We start from the raw sequence: 19,653 nt of genomic DNA on the forward strand, positions 1-19,653 counted from the left end.
TTTACTATGGCATGTGTGTCTTCTTTAAACAACAATAAGAACAAGAACGGCTGGGCGCGGTGGCTCATGCCCGAAATCCCAGCACTTTGGGAGGCTGAGGTGGGCAGATCACAAGGTCAAGAGATCAAGACCATCCTAGCCAACATGGTGAAACCCCATCTCAACTAAAAATATAAAAATTAGCTGTGTGTGGTGGCACGTGCCTATAGCCCCAGCTACTCAGGAGGCTGAGGCAGGAGAATTGCTTGAACCCAGGAGAATGAGATTTCAGTGAGCCAAGATCGTGCCACTGCATGCCAGCCTGGCAACAGAGCGAGACTCCATCTCAAAAAAACAGAAAGCAAACAAACAAAAGAACAAGAACAATGATGTAGAGGGGTGTGTATTTACCTTTCTACTCCAAAGCTAAGTTGGTGGAGGTACAGAAGTAATGGACCATTTTTATGTAGAGACATTTCTCCTTTAGGATAATATGTATTGGGTGCTAGGAATGACTGTTTTGTCCTCCCTTTTCTTATAGCCAGCAAGAAGCAAAAGAAAAAGGAGCTGAACCCAGAGCAAAAGTCAAAAGAGAAGCTGAAAAGGTAGTGATCCTGAATGTTTACACTGCAATGAAAGTATGAGGTTTGGCAGTATCTCTGTAAAAATAACTATGGAATTACTGAAACCCCAGTTGTGAGGGAACTACAGGTTCATTTAGTCCAGGGGTTGAGAAACTTTTTCTTAACGGAACAGATAGCAGATATTTCCTTTTTTGTGGCCATATAATCTCTGTCACAACTACTCAACTTGGCTGTTGTGACTCTAAGACAGCCCTAAACTGTATACAAACATATGGGCATGACTGACTCCAGTACAATTTTATTTATAAAAACAAATGGCTGGTCAGATGTAGATCACAGGTCACAGTTTGTAAACCCCTGATTTATTCCGTTCCCATATATTAATATTAAGATTTAAAATTCAGAGGCTGGGCACGCTGGCTCGGCCTGTAATCCCAGCACTTTGGGAGGCGGAGGTGGGCGGATCAGGAGATCGAGACCATCCTGGCTAATATGGTGAAACCCCGTCTCTACTAAAAACATAGAAAAAATTAACCAGGAGTGGTGCTGGGCGCCTGTAGTCCCAGCTACCTGGGAGGCTGAGGCAGGAGAATGGCGTGAACCTGGGAGGCGGAGCTTGCAGTGAGCCAAGATCGTGCCACTACACTCCAGCCTGGGTGACAGAGCAAGACTCCATCTTAAAAAAAAAAAAAAAAGAAAGAAAGAAAAAAAATTCAGAGAAAAAGAATAACTTACTTATAAAGTTAGTGGGAGTATGAGTATCAGCACCAATATCTTCATACTTCAAAGTTCTGTAAACAATAGAATTCAATCCTAGACTTCCTGATACCAAAGCCAGCCTTCTTTCTAGCACACAATGTGTTTTTGATTACCACATTTGGTCAACACGTGTGTTCCTTGCTTTACCTGTGGTTATATTTTCATGCCCATATTTGGGAAAAATATTAAAAAGTAGCATCCCCAAATAATATTTTCTCGGATTCAAAAAGGCTGGCTCCAAGTAGTTTATTCCAAGTTGTGGTCATTTCCCTGCCCCCATCAAAGACTATTGATAATAAAAATCACCTCTAAAGAAGTATTGCCCTGGAATTCTGTATGTTTGGCTTGTTTAAAGTTGTATTGCACAGTTGTAATTCTAAATTTAAAAATAATAGCAGTTCACATGAAAAATAGATTCACTCTTCAACATCTGTAAGAGAAAATTCTTCAGTATGAGATAATTTCAGATTTCACATTATTGCTACAGACAAACTCTCCTCTCATATTATTTTTCTTTTGCTAAATATAATTAATTAGGGGATCTGGCAATGAACTTTTAAGCAGAGCTAGGAGAAAAATTCCCTCTTTCATTTTCTTTGAATTTCAATTTAAGCTAAAGAATTCAGAATAAAATACAAAATCAATTGTAACGGCCATTTGTAATTAACTCTTTGATCTTAAGTGATTGCTTATTCTGTCTCAATTCCTCATGTAACCCTAAACAAGGAGTGTGCCCAGTCATCAGAGAACTAAGTTTATTGAGAGTCTTGTGTATGGTTGCAGGTTTAGTCTGGATTTGGGGGCTATCAAGGAAAAAGAAATAGAGCCTTCTTCTTAAGTCCTGTGTGCTTAATAGAAATTGAACACTATAATTGCCAGAAAAAAAATTCTCAGGTCATTTTCTCTCTCTCTCTCTCTTTTTTTTTTTTTTTTTTTTTTTCCATAAAGCACTTAGTAGCAACCCAATAAACTAATTTCCAAGAAGATACTCAAGCTTTCTCCTTTTCTTTTCCTTTTAGGAGACATGCGATGAATTTCGGAGTCTTTTGCAAAATGGAAAACTTTTCTGCACAAGAGAAAATGATCCTGTGCGTGGCCCAGATGGCAAGACCCATGGCAACAAGTGTGCCATGTGTAAGGCAGTCTTGTGAGTGCACAAAGAAAACCGCTACTATGGGATGGTGGAATTTGGGAAGCAATGAGCCAGGCAAATAATATGTATTGTGTTTGTCCTTTCCTTACATGTAATAGAAACACAAGGTTATCCATAAAGCATTTGAAAGAAATCTTTTCTTTATAATGGCCAAGAGTCACAGTTCTAGAAATAAAAAATATATATATACAACTAAGTTATCACATTCTCTGTTAGTTCTGGGGTAGACTCTACCAGTGGATCACACTTCCTGGATAAAATTCTTAAGTTATTTGCTATCAAGTGGATCCTTTCTCTGGATTATCTCGCAATTCATGTTGGAAAGAAAACACACAGATTTTAATGTCAGAGTCCTCACCTACATTGTTGAAAATAACACATTTTCAGAAAATGAAAAGTAGGTCTTTACACAAAGTTTGGAAGTACACCTAGAAAATTTAAGTCATTCAATAGCATTTACCAAACATCTACAATGTACAATGTGTATAATGGTTATACAAAGGTGAATGAAATAGATAATCTTCTCAGAAATCATGCAGTCCACTGAGATTAGTCTTGGACATAAGGTAATATAATACAAAGGAGGAACTGTTGAATGAAAAATTTGTCTGTAGTATGTTATGGTACTTCAAGAAAGAGACAGTTAATAGAAAGTTTTATGGTGGGATAGAACTGGACCTTATAATTTAGATAAAATGTGAACATGACAGAAAGTAATGAGAGGAAAAGAGGGGAACAGCAAGAGTAAGGATCTAAAATTAGGAAAAAAGCAAGTCATTTAGTTTAGTCAGAACTTACCAACTTTATCAACCTTGAATGCACACCACAGATTTTGAGGTCAATTCTATATGTAATGGGAAGCTGCAAAAATTGTTCAGATAGGACAGTATGTGCCATAAATATTGTTCCTTTAGGAAGATTCATTTATCAGCAGTAAACAGGAGAAAAAGAGAAAGAAAGTACTAAACTTAAGAATTGCTACTCATGTAGGGGGGAGGAACTGCAATAAATAACCTAGGAAGAGGCAGCTATGCAGAGCAAGGATGTAGGCTAGAAGGCAAATGGATCAAGGTGGGGGATGCTGGGAAGGTGAAGTCAATGTCATGTGGCAACAGCTATGCAAGCTGAAGGACAGTGAGCAATTACAGATGACTCCACTGTTTTGTGTTTGTTTTTTGTGAAAGGTAGAAAATCTAGGAGAAAGAATACATTTGGTAGAGAAGATAATGATTTTGGGGCCTCTTGATCATTAGGTATTTATGATAAACACAGTTGGAGATCCCTAGTGAACATTTATGAAATGTTAGTTAATTGCTCGTCTTGTCTTTTTTTGTTTGTTTGTTTGTTTGTTTTTTGATGTGGAGCCTCACTCTGTCATCCACACTGAAGTGCGGGGATGCAATCTCGGCTCACTGCAACTTCCGCCTCCCAGGTTCAAGCGATTCTCCTGCCCCAGCCTCCCTAGTAGCTGGGGTTACAGGCATACGCCACCACACCCGGCTAATTCTTGTATTTTTAGTAGAGACAGGGTTTCGCCATGTTGGCCAGACTGGTCTCGAACTCCTGACCTCAAGGATCCACCCACCTCAGGCTTCCAAAGTGCTGAGATTACAGGTGTGAACCACCACATCCAGCTTTACTCACCTTGTCTTGTTTGTGGTGATATATATGTGGTGTTCTTTTATTTTAATGAGACCTCTTCCTGGCAAAGGACTCCATATAATTTGTATTTTTATTTTCAGAGAAGGACTGCAGCAGAGTAGATGTTAACTCAATGCTCGATAATTCTATACATATGTGATTTGTTCATATAATGAGAAAATCAAAGAAATGCACACCATTATCTGTAATCTATTATTCCCTACCTCCCACTTTCTAATTTCCAGCCAGAAAGAAGATGAGGAAAGAAAGAGGAAAGAAGAGGAAGATCAGAGAAATGCTGCAGGACATGGTTCCAGTGATGGTGGAGGAGGAAACACTCAGGTGAGAGCAACCTCTAATTTCAGTAACTGGGGCGGGCTCAACTCCTTGACAATAGGACTATGACACAACATATATAGTCTATGGTAAAGGCAGTTTTATACAGTGCTGAGTCCTTGGGAGAACAGATAATTTTCTCCTTAAGTTTGCAGGTAAGATATCAGCACATTTTCACTGCTCTGGGCTTCATTTTGACTTCTTTACACCTTGAAATAATTAACAATATATAATGACCTTATCCCAGTCTCCTGAGCCCTCTTTATGGTAATCTAGACTTCATATCAATAATTGTTCTCATCAGCATCACATGCTCTTCATTTTCTTTCATTATTCTTTCTTGCCTTTGACAGAGCCACTTTTCTGAGGTGTCTTTTCTGTCAATCCAAGGCAGCATGATAGAACAAAAAAACACAGGATTTGGAGTCAGATTGGGATACGATCCCGCCCCTACTACCTGGACGTGTGAGACATTGAATAAATTACTTCATCTCGCTGGATTCTACTTTCCCTGATTTAGCAGTACTCTTCCAGGGATAAAAGAAAATAATTTAGGCAAAGGTTTAGCATGTTTCTTGAGGCATTTTTAAGTGTCAGCATGGCAATGTTGCACAGAAGGTCACTCCTTGGGTCAATGAACACAGTTTCATAAAATTGCAGTCACCTTATTTATCCTTTTACAACCTTAGAATATCAAAACCATGTCTTCACTTCCAGATCTGACAAAGGCCCAATATTTACCTTTGATAAACGCTGGCTGTTCTGTTTTTTTCCATCTTTTTTGCTGTGGGAGGCTGAGTTCTGTCTTTGAAGGAATAGCCCTGTTGATTAGACTTGTGTGATAGACATTTTGTCTGTCTTGTTCATAACTTGGTCAAACCTACCTTCCTTGACATTTTGTGTAACTTTGGGTTTTCCTCCAGCATTTTTCTCTCTCTTCTATCTGCACTAGAGATCTGTACATTTTTTTTTCTGTATAAGGCCAGATAAATACTTTCAGCATTGTGGGCATTGTGGGTCATATAATGTCTGCTGCAACTATTTCACTCTGCCATTGTTGTGGGAAAGAAGCCAAAAAATAATATCTGAATAAATGAGTGAGGATGTGTTTCAGCAAAACTTTATGTGTAAGAACAGGCAGCAGGAAAGACTTTTCCCTGTGGGCTACACAATTGACCCTTGAACAAAGTGGGTTTGAACTTCCCAGGTCCACTTGTACGTAATTGTTTTCAACCAAACTTAGATAAAAAATACAGGATTTGTGGGAGGTGAAACCTGCATATCTGGAGGACTAACTTTTTGTATAGGTGAGTTGTACAGGGCCAACTGACAGAGTTGAGTATACATGGATTTTGATCCTGGAACCGGTCCCCTAAGAGTACCAAGGGGAACCTGTAGCTTGCTGACATTTAATATATGCTGTTAAATTCAGTCATATTTACAATTTCCTTGTATAGATCCTTAAAAGCAACATTAGTAGCCATGATAACTCATCTCTTGTAATTAGAACGTGGGTGATTTTGGTCCCTTTTTCTCTGCAGACACCAGACCTAGATTTTTTTTTTTTTTTTTTTTTTGAGACTGAGTCTCGCCCTGTCACCCAGGCTGGAGTGCAATGGCGTAATCTTGGCTCACTGCAACTTCTGCCTTCTGGGTTCAAAGGATTCTCCTATCTCAGCCACCCGAATAGCTGGGATGACAGGCTTCTGCCCCCATGGCCAGCTAATTTTCGTATTTTTAGTAGAGATGGGTTTCACCATGTTGTCCAGGCTGGTCCCGAACTCCTGACTTCATGATCTGCCCACCTTGGCCTCCCAAAGTGCTGGGATTACAGGCATGAGCCACCGCACCTGGCTGCTGCCACCCAGGTGCCAAGGCAAGAGATTGAGGGCACGAGCTGTTCCAGTATAATAAAATATATGAAATAAGAATAGTTATACTAGATATAGATAACAGATATGATTATGTATGAATATCATTAATCATTAGTTTGTAGCAATTACTCTTTACTCCAATATTATAATAATCCTTGCTCTACAATTATAACTTAGGAAAAACCAGGCCATACAGAGATAGGAGCTGAGGGGACATAGTGAGAAGTGACCAGAAGGCAAGAGTGCAAACCTTCTGTTATGCCCGGGCAGGGCCACCAGAGGGCTCCTTGGTCTAGTGGAACGCCAGCATCTGGGAAGATGCCCGCTGCCAAGCAGACCGTGGTCTAGCGGTAGCGTCAGTGTCAAGGAAAAACACCTGCTACTTAGCAGACCAGGAAAGGGAGTCTCCCTTTCCCCGGAGTTCAGAGAAGACTCTACTCCTCCCCATCTTGTGGAGGGCCTGACATCAGTCAGGGCCACCCACAGTTATCCGGAGGCCTAACCGTCTCCCTGTGATGCTGTGCTTCAGTGGTCACGCTCCTAGTCCGCCTTCATGTTCCATCCTGTACACCTGGCTCTGCCTTTTAGATAACAGTAACAAATGAGTGAAAGTAATAAAGTTTCTGATACGCAGAATTAATGGCATAAGCTGTCTCTCTTTCTCTCCTCTCTTTCGCTCTGCCTTCACTGCCAGGCAGGGAAGGGCCCCTTGTCCAGTGGACACGTGACCCACGTGACTTTACCTATCATTGGAGATGGCTCTCACTCTTACCCTGTCCCTTTGTCTTGTATCCAATAAATATCAGCGCAGCCTGGCATTCGGGGCCGCTACCGCTCTCCGCGTCTTGGTGGTAGTGGTCCCCGGCGCCCAGTTGTCTTTTCTTTTATCTCTTTGTCTTGTGTCTTTATTCCCACAATCTCTCGTCTCCGCACAAGGGGAGAAAAACCCACCCACCCTGTGGGGCTGGACCCTACACCGGCGGTGTTATGTTTCTTATAAAGAGAGGTGAAAGAACTTCTCTTACTCAGATTGTTAAAAATATTTATTAAGAATACAGTAGACTAAGTAATCCAGGGGGACTTCATTCTTCTCTGTTTTCAGGATAAATGTGCTGAGTTTCGGGAACAAATGAAAAATGGAAGACTCAGCTGTACTCGGGAGAGTGATCCTGTACGTGATGCTGATGGCAAATCGTACAACAATAAGTGTACGATGTGTAAAGCAAAATTGTAAGTATGTCTCTCAACAGGCATGTCTAAAACATAGTCACATTCCTCTTGAATGAATGGCTATTTCTCATTTGCTATGGCTCTTTCCATGCACATTATTCTTTTTGCTAGTTTCCAAATATTATATTTTTTCTCTTGCATTCTCTAAGGAACAATGAGGCTTAGCAAGGGCAGTTAACCAAGTGGCTGATTTCTATTGTATTTTCTATTACAATTCTGTGAAGTCTAAGTCCTATCATGGTAGACCCTTGTTCTTTATTGCGCCAGAATTCTAGAGACTTTTTGATGGCCATTTGGAATCATTGACCAGCACAGTTGAAGAAAGTTGGCTTCTTGTCATTTGCACGGGACACACTTACTGCATAATCCAGGGTAAATATGTGTTAACAAGACGAATATTGAGTTTTTTCTCCTCCAGGGAAAGAGAAGCAGAGAGAAAAAATGATGATTCTCACTCCAGCTCAAATGGGACTGGATCAGAATCAGGGAAGGTGAGTTATTATTTGGGTTTTGGCAAGAATGTTCTTTCTGTGAGTCAACAGTTGGCGATCAAAACTACAGAAGAAGGTGCCAATATGATCAAGCTAGAGCTTGCCCATAGAAGGTCAGGAGTTACCAAGTTATTAGTGATTATCACTTTATGAGGCAATTTTATAAATAATAGTTTATTAATTATTTCAACAGCCTGGTCAAATATGGCCTTTTAACCTTATTTTATAGATAGGGAAAATGAGGTTTTGCAAGTATACTGGGATTTATTTTTGTTTTTGTATTATTTTGCTGCTATTATAAGTTACTACAAGCAGTTGTTTAAAATAACACAAATTTATTACCTTACCTTTCTGGATTCCATAAGTTTTAAATGGGTCTGATCATGCTAAAATGAAGGTGTCGATAATGCTGCATTCCTTTGTAGAGGCTCTAGGTGAGGATCTGGTTCTTTGCTTTTTCTAACTTCTAGAAGCTACCTGTATTCTTTAGCTTGTGGCCACCCTTAGGCCAGTGATGGCCAGTCAAGTCCTTCTCATGTTGTATCGTTCTCACACTGACTCTCCTGCCTCTGCCTCTCTCTTTCATGAGTAAGAACCTTTGCGATTACCTGGGCCCCACTTGGATAATCCGGGGTAACCTCCCCATTTTAAATTCAGCTGATCAGCAATCTTAATTCCATATTCAGCCATAATTCCTCCTTGCCATGAAAGCAACCTATTTGGAGGTTCCAGGAATTAGAACATATGTCTAAAACAGAGTCTGATTCCACAGAGGACATTGTGGAATGTCCTCTCTGTGGGCCATTATTTTGCCTACCACAGCAAGGTTACATGGCTGCCTGACTCTTGGAAAGAAATCCTCTGATTCTCAAATCCAATCAGATACTCTGTAAAAACAGCCCTTCCAATATAATCTTTCCATCTTTTCAGGATACATGTGATGAGTTTAGAAACCAAATGAAAAATGGAAAACTTATCTGCACTCGAGAAAGTGACCCTGTCCGGGGTCCAGATGGCAAGACACATGGCAATAAGTGTGCTATGTGTAAGGAAAAACTGTGAGTATGTTTCAAAATGAGATTTTGCCTGTGAGTCTTAAAGTACAATAGTCATTTCTTACCAGTTTGAGAAAATGGCAGTTGTCTTAGAAGCAGATCTAGTAATTAATGAGGTGTTTGTTCACTTTGATTGAAATGTTTCATTGTTTTCCCCCCAGGGAAAAGGAAGCAGCTGAAAAAAAAAAGAAAGAGGATGAAAACAGGAGCAATACGGGAGAAAGGAGCAATGACAAAGAGGTAATAGATGTTAGACACGCTAATACCTGAATTCAGTTAGTTCACTGTATGGTAAATTTATTCAACAAATATTCATGAAATGCTGACTCTGTCCCAATCATTGGCAATATAATGGTAAACAATGAAGTCATGGCCAGACCTTGAAAATAAATAGCATGCTCTTCAATTCCCCAAGAGTGACTCTGATGCAATTGTAGAACCAGTGACAATTGTTAAATTATTGTAGTTAGCCAGTGAATTTCATTTTTGAATTTTTTCTTTCCTTTGAGACAGGATCTTGCTGTTGCTCAGGCTTGTCTTGAACTCCTGAGCTCAAGTGATCTGCTGGAGCTCAAGTCTTAGCCTCCCAAAGTGCTGGGATTACATGAGCCATTGCACTTGGCTGTTTCTGAATTTTTTAAACAAATAAATATCAAACAATCAGATGCCAAAAATTACAAAGAAAATTAGTATCAAAAGTTTGGAGTTTGAGGCCAGGAACGGTGGCTCATGACTGTAATCCCAGCACTTTGAGAAGCCGAGGCAGGCGGATCAGGAGGTCAGGAGATCGAGACCATCCTGGCTAACACGGTGAAACCCCGTCTCTACTAAAAATACAAAAAATTAGCCGGTCGTGCTGGTGGGCGCCTGTAGTCCCAGCTACTTGGGAGGCTGGGGCAGGAGAATGGTGTGAACCTGGGAGGCGGAGCTTGCAGTGAGCCGAGATCGCACTACTGCACTCCAGCCTGGGCGACAGAGCGAGATTCTGTCTCAAAAACAAAAACAAACAAACAAACAAAAAAAACAGAAAGAAAAAAAGTTGGAGTTTGAGATAATAAATTCTTGATCTGGCATTTCATTGCCACCTAGTGTTCAGTTTTAGTCTTCATAAATAGTATTCAACACTACAACACCAACACGTAGAATATTACACAGCACAATCTCTTTTAATCCACCGACGGACTCCAGTTAGAACAGAAAAATAGTAAAATTTCCCTAGGAAGGTTTTTCCTATTGGTAGGGCCACTTTTCATTAAGCCTGTAGTGACTAAAGAAAATGAAATATTAATAGTAATTATCATTATTTAAAAATATTTTGGGAATTTTATTGCACAACTTCACATGATCTTTAAAGGACATCTATTTAAAATCTTGGTAAATTTTTAATTTTATGATCCTTATCTAAAAAATTTCAAACAGAAGAATGCTATCTATATGTATAGATAGAAAATATTGAGTGAAAAAAACCAACAATAAAGAAAATATGGAGGCAGGGTGTGGTAACTCACTCTTATGATTTCAGTGTTTTGGGAGACCAGAGCACGAGAATTGCTTGAGCCTAAGAGTTCAAAACCAGCCTGGGCAACATAGTGAGACCCTGTCTCTACAAAATAATAATAATAACAATAATAATAAAAATAGCCGGGCATGATGGTGCAAACCTGCAACTCTAGCTACTGGGAGGTTAAGGTGAGCAGATCACTTGAGCCCAGGAGTTCAAGGCAGCAGTGAGCTGTGATAGCATTATCGCACTCCAGCCTGGGCAACAGAGTGAGAACTTGTCTTAAAAAAATAAATAAAAAGAAAATATTGAGATTGTGTGTGTGTGTGTGTGTGTGTGTGTGTAAAATAGAGAACTACAGTTTTATCTACACATGCAAAGTTAAATAAGGTTTACCAATAATTATATTTAAACCTCCCCCAAAATCTATGCAGTGGGTAATATTTTTCTAATTTTTTAGAATTCAGGAAAACTTAAGAGAAGTTAGTTACACATAAATAATGAATAGAAGAACCAAAGACTGAATTGCAGGGTTGCAATACAGTCAGAGGAGTGCTATTATAGATGTATGTGGTATTGTGAGCACCTGGAAAAGAAAATACTTCCAGTAATTTGTGAAAATGGTGGTTGTGAGACATTTAATATGTTGATAGGTATTTAATTCCAGAGAATTAATACCTTTTTGAATGCTGCAATAAAAAGTAAGGCCTGGAATTGTTTGTTTACGGACATCACAATTTAAAGAAAGAAGGGTAAGTACAATCTAGGTTACTGTGTTATTTTTTAAGGTAATGTTTCCATATCATCACTTTGGCTCTTTGGGCTTAAACGAAGTTCGAGAGACTTCTGAAGCTCTCTAAAGATTTTAATACATTCCAGATCCTGTCTGTAGACTCGGTTCTATTGGCTTCTTTTTACGATCATTATGTTTCAATGAACACAAAAGGCAGCTCCATATACTTATCCACAGATAGGAGTTTTATTCTCTGCCTTGTAAAAGCAAATAAGTAAAAAGGTATAGCCTGGTGGTTAGCAGGTTTCTGATCACAAATTCAACACTGACTTTATTTAATATCGCTGAGATTTATTTTTCTCATCTGTAAAATGAGAATGATGAGTATTTATTTATAAGATTTTTACAACCACTAAAATAAATCTGTTAAGCCACATGACAAAGCACTTTGCACAATAAATTTTTTTTTTTTTTGCTTGTTCTTGGTAAATTGTTGTTGAGAAATGAAGCTGAAAGTTTACATGTTTTTATGTTTTGCAGAAGAGTGTCTTTTAGTTCATTCCAGGGCTTTTGAAGTAGACTTTTTATGTGTGGAATACGGAGTGCACTCATGGGGAGACAGGTTTGGGGCTCTGCCTCATAGAAAATTGTATTCAAATGAGATGGGGCAGGGCATTGGGGGCTCATGCCTGTAATCTCAGTGCTTTAGGAGGCCAATGTGAGATAATCACTTGAAGCCAAGAGTTTAAGACCAGCCCAGGCAACACAGAGAGACTCCCGTCTCTACAAAAAATTTTAAAATATTAGCTAGGCACCGTGGCACATGCTTATAGTTCTAGCTACTTAGGAGGCTGAGGTGGGAGTGTTGCTTGAGCCCAGTAGTTGGAGGCTACGATGAGCTATGATTGCACCACTGCACTCCAGGCTGGACAGCAGAGCAAGATCATATATATATATATATATATATATATATATATATATATATACACACACACACACACACACACACACACACACACACACACACAAACACACACACATATATATATACACACACGCACACGCATATACACACACACACTTAGTTTTTAAAGGAATAGGCTGCTTTAGGCAGTACTGAAATTCCATTAGGGCAAGACAATCATTTGAGAGAGATGCAATGAACAAGATTCAAACTTCTTACGTAGAGATTGACTAAAGTGCCTTTAAAACATATTTCTTCTCTGAAATTTTACTTTCTCTGTTTTTTTTTCCTGTGTTATGAGTTTATATCTAATCAGTCAATCACGTTATCAGGTTTTAAAGATTATACCATGACAGTAACATCTTTTTTTGCTACTGTTGGTAGGATCTGTGTCGTGAATTTCGAAGCATGCGGATAAATGGGAAGCTTATCTGCACCAGAGAAAATAACCCTGTTCGAGGCCCATATGGCAAGATGCACATCAATAAATGTGCTATGTGTCAGAGCATCTTGTACGTAAAAAGGTTTATCAATAAATTTGATAGTTGTGCCTGTTTGCCAGAAATTAGTTCTTGTTACTTTTAAAACCTAAGATACTTGGCATCACACATTAATGATACGATAGCTCCTCTCTTTTGAAGAGACAATTTCCAAAGCCCTTTCACAATAATTTTTTTATTTTGATGTTGAGAAGCATAATCACACCCAGAACCTCTGGGGTAGGAAGAGGTAGCTTATCAGCTACGTAACCTGGGACAGGCCAGTTCATTGTGCAGAGCCTCAGTTCCTCCTAAGGGAAAAATAACTGCACAATATAGTTTTGTGGAGATTCGAGGACATTTTAAAAATGCTTCTGAACTTCAAAGCATTATACCTATGTAAATAACAATAAAAACTATGAGTTTAGTTATAATTTAATTAGAGAAGTAAAAATGAAAATTATAGAAACTTTCTAGATAAGAGTCATAAATCTGTTATATTAAGGAAAAATAAAGACCTTTTAGGATCATATTTTTCTGGATAAGAGTATAGTAACAGCATCTATGATAGTCGATAGCATTGCCACAAATATATTATCATGAAAATTCCAGCAATCAGAACTGATTAGCTTATAGAAAAGTATTCTTAGAATTTTATTTTCAAGTATAAGAAAATAGTGTTAGATTTGCTAATGTTTAGCATTGAAGAAACACTTGGTTAAAGACAATTCAGTAACAACCCTAGAAAAATTACCCTATCTTTTTTTTTTTTTTTAAATCTGCAGCGATCGAGAAGCTAATGAAAGAAAAAAGAAAGATGAAGAGAAATCAAGTAGCAAGCCCTCAAATAATGCAAAGGTTATTTCTTAAAGGATACCAAAATAACTCTCTTACTTTTCACCCTCGGAATTTTGCATTCTTCTCCAGTTTTGGGAATAATAAAGATACTAATCTCTTAACTTCAAAGAAAATTGATTTTACTAGTCTTGCCACTTTGGATCATAACAGGATTTTCTGGGGAGTTTTGGGGTTTGATATCGTTTTTGATTTTGTGGAAAATTCTCTGAGAGTGTGTGTCAATTAATGTTTTAGTCTTTCTTCCTTGGGAGAAATATGGATTGAAAAGTAGAGGGTAAAATTCTTTACCAACTCAACTGCATGCTTATCTTTGACACTTTAAGTGTGAAATAAGGCTTTGGGTAGCTCGTTGATATTTATTTTCATAATTCAGGCAATATAAACTAATCTGAGTCTCCCTTTTAGCTTCGCTTCTGTTTTCACCAGATGATTTTATCAGCATTAAAAAATCAGTAGTGTGCGTGCATGATGCTTTCTTTTCTATTTCTTTTTCAAGACTACAAAGAAGACATCTTCATTCAGTTCTTTAATAGTAACAATCACATTTGTAGAGTTAGATCCCTGAGCAATTGTCCTTTTGTCAAAAGCATGCTTCATCGGGAAAATAGGGGAAAGGAAGGATAGATGAACAGGAGGAAAAAACAAGAAGGTCTATCAAGTGTTGTGTTATGTTTCCCTACATTTTTCAGGACCAGTGCAGACAGGTTCAGAATGAAGCAGAGGATGCAAAGTTTAGACAACCTGTGTGTTCCTTGGCCTCTGTTGCCAGGATAAGTACAGTGAGTCTGAGCCCAGAACTAAGAGAGGACTTCCTAAAACCAAGTTTGAAAAAATCACTAAGCCAAAAAGGGACAAAGTCACGTTCACTTTCCCTTTCTCATTTTCTAGGATGAGTGCAGTGAATTTCGAAACTATATAAGGAACAATGAGCTCATCTGCCCTAGAGAGAATGACCCAGTGCGCGGTGCTGATGGAAAGTTCTATACAAACAAGTGCTACATGTGCAGAGCTGTCTTGTGAGTAAGATGATTCTGCTCCTCCTACAGCTAGCAGGGGAAGTGCATTTTTAGAAACTGCTGATTGAATAAATTTGTGTATTTATGAACCCTATGGGATTTTAAAAATAAGTCTTTAGAATTAAAGTCCTCAAATTGAGAACACCTGATATAGTAGAAAGAACATTTAGACTTGGAGACAGAAATTCCGTAAATTCTAACCAAGATGTATACTAACTGTGTCATTAAACAATTTGTTTTCAACTTTCAGCATCATAATTAGAAGAAATTCTTCAAGATCTTTATTCCACAACTAGATCAGACTCAATTGAGATGCCTCATAAAAATAAACACACATTTTTACACCCCAAAATATATTACATCAGAATCTTGGGGTGATGTAATTTATTTTTTAGAAAGAGTTTCTAGATTATTCTAAAAAGCAACTAGAAGTGGAGACCAATGGACATTATAAATGATGATGATGATGATGATGATGATGGTTGTAAAGCGCACTGTGAGCACAACAATAGTCAAATTTATTTAGCTTTTCATAGTAAGTGTTCTTTGAGGGAGGAATTACCAAATACTACTCTCATTTTATGTTCTAGAAAATCAAAACTTAAGCACATTAAGCCGCTTGTCATCTGTTAAGTGATGAAAGTTCTAAACCAGCTCCTAATTGTGTATTTTCTTAATATGTTATCCTGGTCACTATCTCAATGTTCTGTGATTATGATTTATTTATTTGTTTATTTATTTATTTACTGAGACAGTGTCTCACTCTGTTGCCCAGGCTGGAGTGCAATGGTGCAATCACAGGTCACTGCAACCTCTGCCTCCCGGGTTCAAGAGATTCTCCTGCCTCAGCCTTCCGAGTAGCTGGGATAGCAGGTGTGCACCACCATGCCCAGCTAATTTTTGTATTTTTAGTAGAGACGGAGTTTCTGTTGGCCAGGCTGGTCTCCAACTCCTGACCTCAGGTGATTCGCCAGCCTAGGCCTCCCAAAATGCTGGGGTTACAGGCGTGAGGTACCATGCCTGGCCTCTGTCATATTTTATGAGGATTGCTTAACTTCTCACTGAAAGTTATAGGAACTGTTTCTTATTTTCAGTCACTTTTTGTTTTCTTCTCTAGTCTAACAGAAGCTTTGGAAAGGGCAAAACTTCAAGAAAAGCCATCCCATGTTAGAGCTTCTCAAGAGCAAGACAGCCCAGACTCTCTCAGTTCTCTGGTAAGGAGAACTATTTCTGAAATGCTACTTATCAGTTTAATTTTCTTGATTTTTTTTTTGACCTGTTGCTATTTGCTATTTTCATAGAAGGGTCTGAGGTTTGCTGATTCAGTGCATCCTGAAGTCATTTGAGGACTATATGCAGTTTATGCTTGGCAAGAGTTCTGGGGTTTCTCATTAGTGCCTTATTCTGTGCCCTTTGAGATTATTTGCCTTGCTTCAGTTTAGTACATTTTGCAATTTACAATGTGGGTGTGGAATAATTGTGACTAATCTCACATGTGGTAGAATACGTAGTCAGGTGCCTCAATTCTGTAATTTTAGCAGATCAACAAGTTTCCTCACCTAGCTTCCGCTTATTTCCCTCCTCCAACCAAATCCGTGTCCACATCCTGGAACTCTATGCCAAGCATGCTCACAGGTGTACATTTCCACAAATTAGCAATTCCCAGTAGCTGAAACTTCTTGTTTAAAATATAGGCTGAACTGGGTGTGGTGGCTCATGTAAATTGGGCTCTACATCAGGGATACAAAGGCATGGAGAAGAGCTATTAACAAAATATGTTTTTTTAAAAAATGCTAAAGTATAATAGTCACATAAAAGAAATGCACATATTTCTTCTGTGATAGCAGCAAGAAATAAGATATCAGCAGCAGACCAGTAACCCCCTCATTCTCCCTCATAATCTACAGTCTGTTTTGGAGCTGAGATTTCTTTTGGAAAAATAAATCTTTCATTATTCATTTCTTTTCATCAAGCCAGCAGTCCTTTTGTCAGTCTACAAATACTTATTGAGCACCCACTATTTTTACAGGCATTATTTATGTATGCTAGGTTAATAGCCATAAACAAAAGAGATAGCACTCACTCCATGAAGTTCATAGTATATTGGAAAAGCAGATACAATAAATAATACAAATAAATAAATAAAATAATGCCAAGGAGGAAATAAGGCAGAAAAAAAAATGGTACAGTAAATTCTGAGATGGGGAGGGGAGGGGATACAATTTTAAGTGGCATATATAGGGAATAACTCTCTCAGAAGGTGACATTTACATTAAGACCTAAGGGTACTGATTCTGTAGGTATATCTGAGGGGAACATATTCCAGGGAGAAAACATAGCAAAACGTTTAGTGTTGTTGAAATAGAGCTACCTCAGCTGTAGAGGAGGAAGTCAGGAAGCTAATGGGAGGCTATGTTATAAAGGGTTTTGTAGACAGTTTTAAAGACTTTGCCTAATATTCTGATTGACGTTTTTGAGAAGAGTAATATGATTTGATTTATATTTTAAAGGAATAACTTTGCCTGATATCTACTGAAAACACTGCAGGGAGGCAAGGGCTGGACAGCTAATTAGCTATTGCAGTAGTCTACAGAAGAGATGATGCTAGTTTATACCATGTGGTGGAACTTTTGAGAGGTGGTTAGATACTGGGTCTGTTTTGAAGGTGGAGTCAACAGAATTTGTTGAGTTGAAGTACTATGTTAAAAAAAAATAAGGAGAGAGAGAGAGAGTAAGGAGCATTGTAGTACCTTTTGAACATTATAGCACCAGTTACCTGAAAAAATACACTTGATATACCTGATTGAGTCTAACCTTTGCCAGGGATTCATATAAGTTACTTATCTAAATTCTCCATGAATATTTATACTAATATGGAACTCACCACAATCTAAAGCAATTCATTTAGGTGTTTGAATCATTTATCAAAACAAAGGAACAAGCAAACAAATGCTGCTTGACTTCTCCAAAATGAGTATTAGCAGATATAATATTATTAAATTTTCTGTCATCTTTGTGCCTGTTTTCAGTAAGTAGTTTTCAAGGAATGTATTAATTTCACCTATGTTGTCAAATTTTTTGGTATATAGTTATTTATAACATTTCTAAATTATTCTTTTAATATCTACAGCTCATATAACGATGATCTCTTATCTCTAATATTGGTTAATATATGTTTACTTGACTCTGAACAATTTTGCAAATAGCTTATCAACTTACTAATCTTTTCAAGCAGCCAACTTTTGGCTTTTTTCTGTTTTCTATTTCATTAATTTCTCCTCTTTATTATTTATTTAAAAATTTTTCTATGCTCATCATTGGCTAGCTTCTTCAGATGAAAGTTTAGATCATCCATTTTAGAACTTCCTTCTTTTCTAATATATGTATTAAGGTTATAAATTTCCCCCAAATTACTGCTTTGGCTGCTGGGATTTGACAGGTTATATTTTCTTTGCAATTCATTTCATTTCTAAATTCTATTATTACTTTGAGTCATGAGTTATTTAGAACTCATCCCTTTACTTATAAATATATTTCTTATAAATATTATATACTTGATTCTTTTTGTTCTTCCAGTTTGATAATTTCTGTGTTTTAACTGGAGTACTTACTTGTTAATATTCTATGTAATTACTGATACCATTGGATTTAAGTCTTCCATCATCCTATTTGCTTTTGAATCCATTTTTTTATATTTTGGCTCTACTTTTTGTCTTCTTAAAAAACCAATCAAGTTCTTGTAATTATCATTAATTACTAAACTCGTACTTCCAAAACACTACAAAGAGCAAATATGTTTCTTCTTTCACATGGAAAATATACATATGATTTTACCCTGGAACACATACTGACAACTAAAAGTTACTGAACACTTAGTATGTGACCGATACTGTGTTAAGCATGAACTTACATGCATTATCTGTTTTAATCCCTTAAAGCAGTAATATAAAGTAAGGACTACTATTATTTATGATTTTCAGATGAGAAAATTAAGGCTGAGAAAAGTTAGATAAGTCACTTCTCTAGTTAGTGGTAGAGCTAGGACTCAAAAACTCATGCAATTTATGAGTGTTGATCTCTGAGTCTTTCCTTTCTAGGCTGTGTATAACCAGTATCTTCACTTAAAAAGGCAAATATTATTTCTAGTATGCCTATCATTCTAGATTTCTTCTTATGGGCAGGTAATTGTGTCACATATTATAAAGGATTTTTGCTTTCTTATTGCTTTGCTATTCCTTGTTTCTTTGTTTATTTACCTTGTCTAGTTAAAAATGGCCAAATTCAGGAAGTTAAATTCACCTCATATGGTGCAAAATCAATCTTTGAGTTTGAATAACCTATATCACAGTCCTTTTATGACCATTTATTCAAGTTGGATTAAGGAACTCAAGAGGTTTTCTTAAGCCCATCCATCTCTTTGAATGCCATAAAGTAAGTCTGCTTTATGTTTTGCTTCTTCAGGATTCTGAGATGTGCAAGGACTACCGAGTATTGCCCAGGATAGGTTATCTTTGTCCGAAGGATTTAAAGCCTGTCTGTGGTGACGACGGCCAAACCTACAACAATCCCTGCATGCTCTGTCATGAAAACCTGTAAGTATTCAAGTTGCCCCATCATATCTTCCAGTTTAGAATTTCTCAGCTAGAGTGTTAACCCATAGTAATGCACCGATATAAATTCGAAGGGTGTTGCAAGTAATTTACTCATCGTAGAAATTAAAAATTCAAAATTTGTGAATTATCTTTCTTATATGTAAAATAGAAAAGATTTAAGGCTATTCTTTTGGTAAATTGCTTACCTACATTGCTATATGCTCTATTGAGTAAAAGAGAATGAAAAAATAATAGTGGGGTTACAATTACAGAATATAGGGATAAGCCTGTGCACAGTCACGGGAGTGTGAATATCATTCATTCTGTGTGTAGTGGACAAAAACAGTAGAGGAGTACGGCTATATAAACCCAGCCCAGTGTATAATATCTAAAAGCTCCTGTGACTAT

At 37.7% G+C, this 19,653-nt stretch overlaps 1 protein-coding gene across 4 annotated transcripts in view; it reads left to right on the plus strand.

The window, feature by feature from the left end:
• Nucleotides 1-19,653, plus strand: part of SPINK5 (serine peptidase inhibitor Kazal type 5) — a 74,110-nt gene that overhangs the window by 48,214 nt on the left and 6,243 nt on the right. For 3 of the 4 annotated variants that reach the window (XM_005558174.4, XM_065546943.1, XM_073995194.1), the window contains 12 exons: nucleotides 521-584; nucleotides 2,342-2,469; nucleotides 4,362-4,458; nucleotides 7,429-7,556; nucleotides 7,975-8,047; nucleotides 8,978-9,105; nucleotides 9,264-9,342; nucleotides 12,685-12,812; nucleotides 13,565-13,637; nucleotides 14,526-14,653; nucleotides 15,771-15,867; nucleotides 19,115-19,245. In XM_005558174.4, coding sequence (XP_005558231.3) covers nucleotides 521-584; nucleotides 2,342-2,469; nucleotides 4,362-4,458; nucleotides 7,429-7,556; nucleotides 7,975-8,047; nucleotides 8,978-9,105; nucleotides 9,264-9,342; nucleotides 12,685-12,812; nucleotides 13,565-13,637; nucleotides 14,526-14,653; nucleotides 15,771-15,867; nucleotides 19,115-19,245 — 1,254 coding nt within the window. Of the gene's footprint in view, nucleotides 1-520; nucleotides 585-2,341; nucleotides 2,470-4,361; nucleotides 4,459-7,428; nucleotides 7,557-7,974; nucleotides 8,048-8,977; nucleotides 9,106-9,263; nucleotides 9,343-12,684; nucleotides 12,813-13,564; nucleotides 13,638-14,326; nucleotides 14,417-14,525; nucleotides 14,654-15,770; nucleotides 15,868-19,114; nucleotides 19,246-19,653 lie in introns of all 4 variants that reach the window. The other variant, XM_045394370.2, reaches the window with a different exon arrangement.

Source organism: Macaca fascicularis, chromosome 6 (assembly GCF_037993035.2).
Source record: "Macaca fascicularis isolate 582-1 chromosome 6, T2T-MFA8v1.1".
Lineage (NCBI taxonomy): Eukaryota > Metazoa > Chordata > Mammalia > Primates > Cercopithecidae > Macaca > Macaca fascicularis.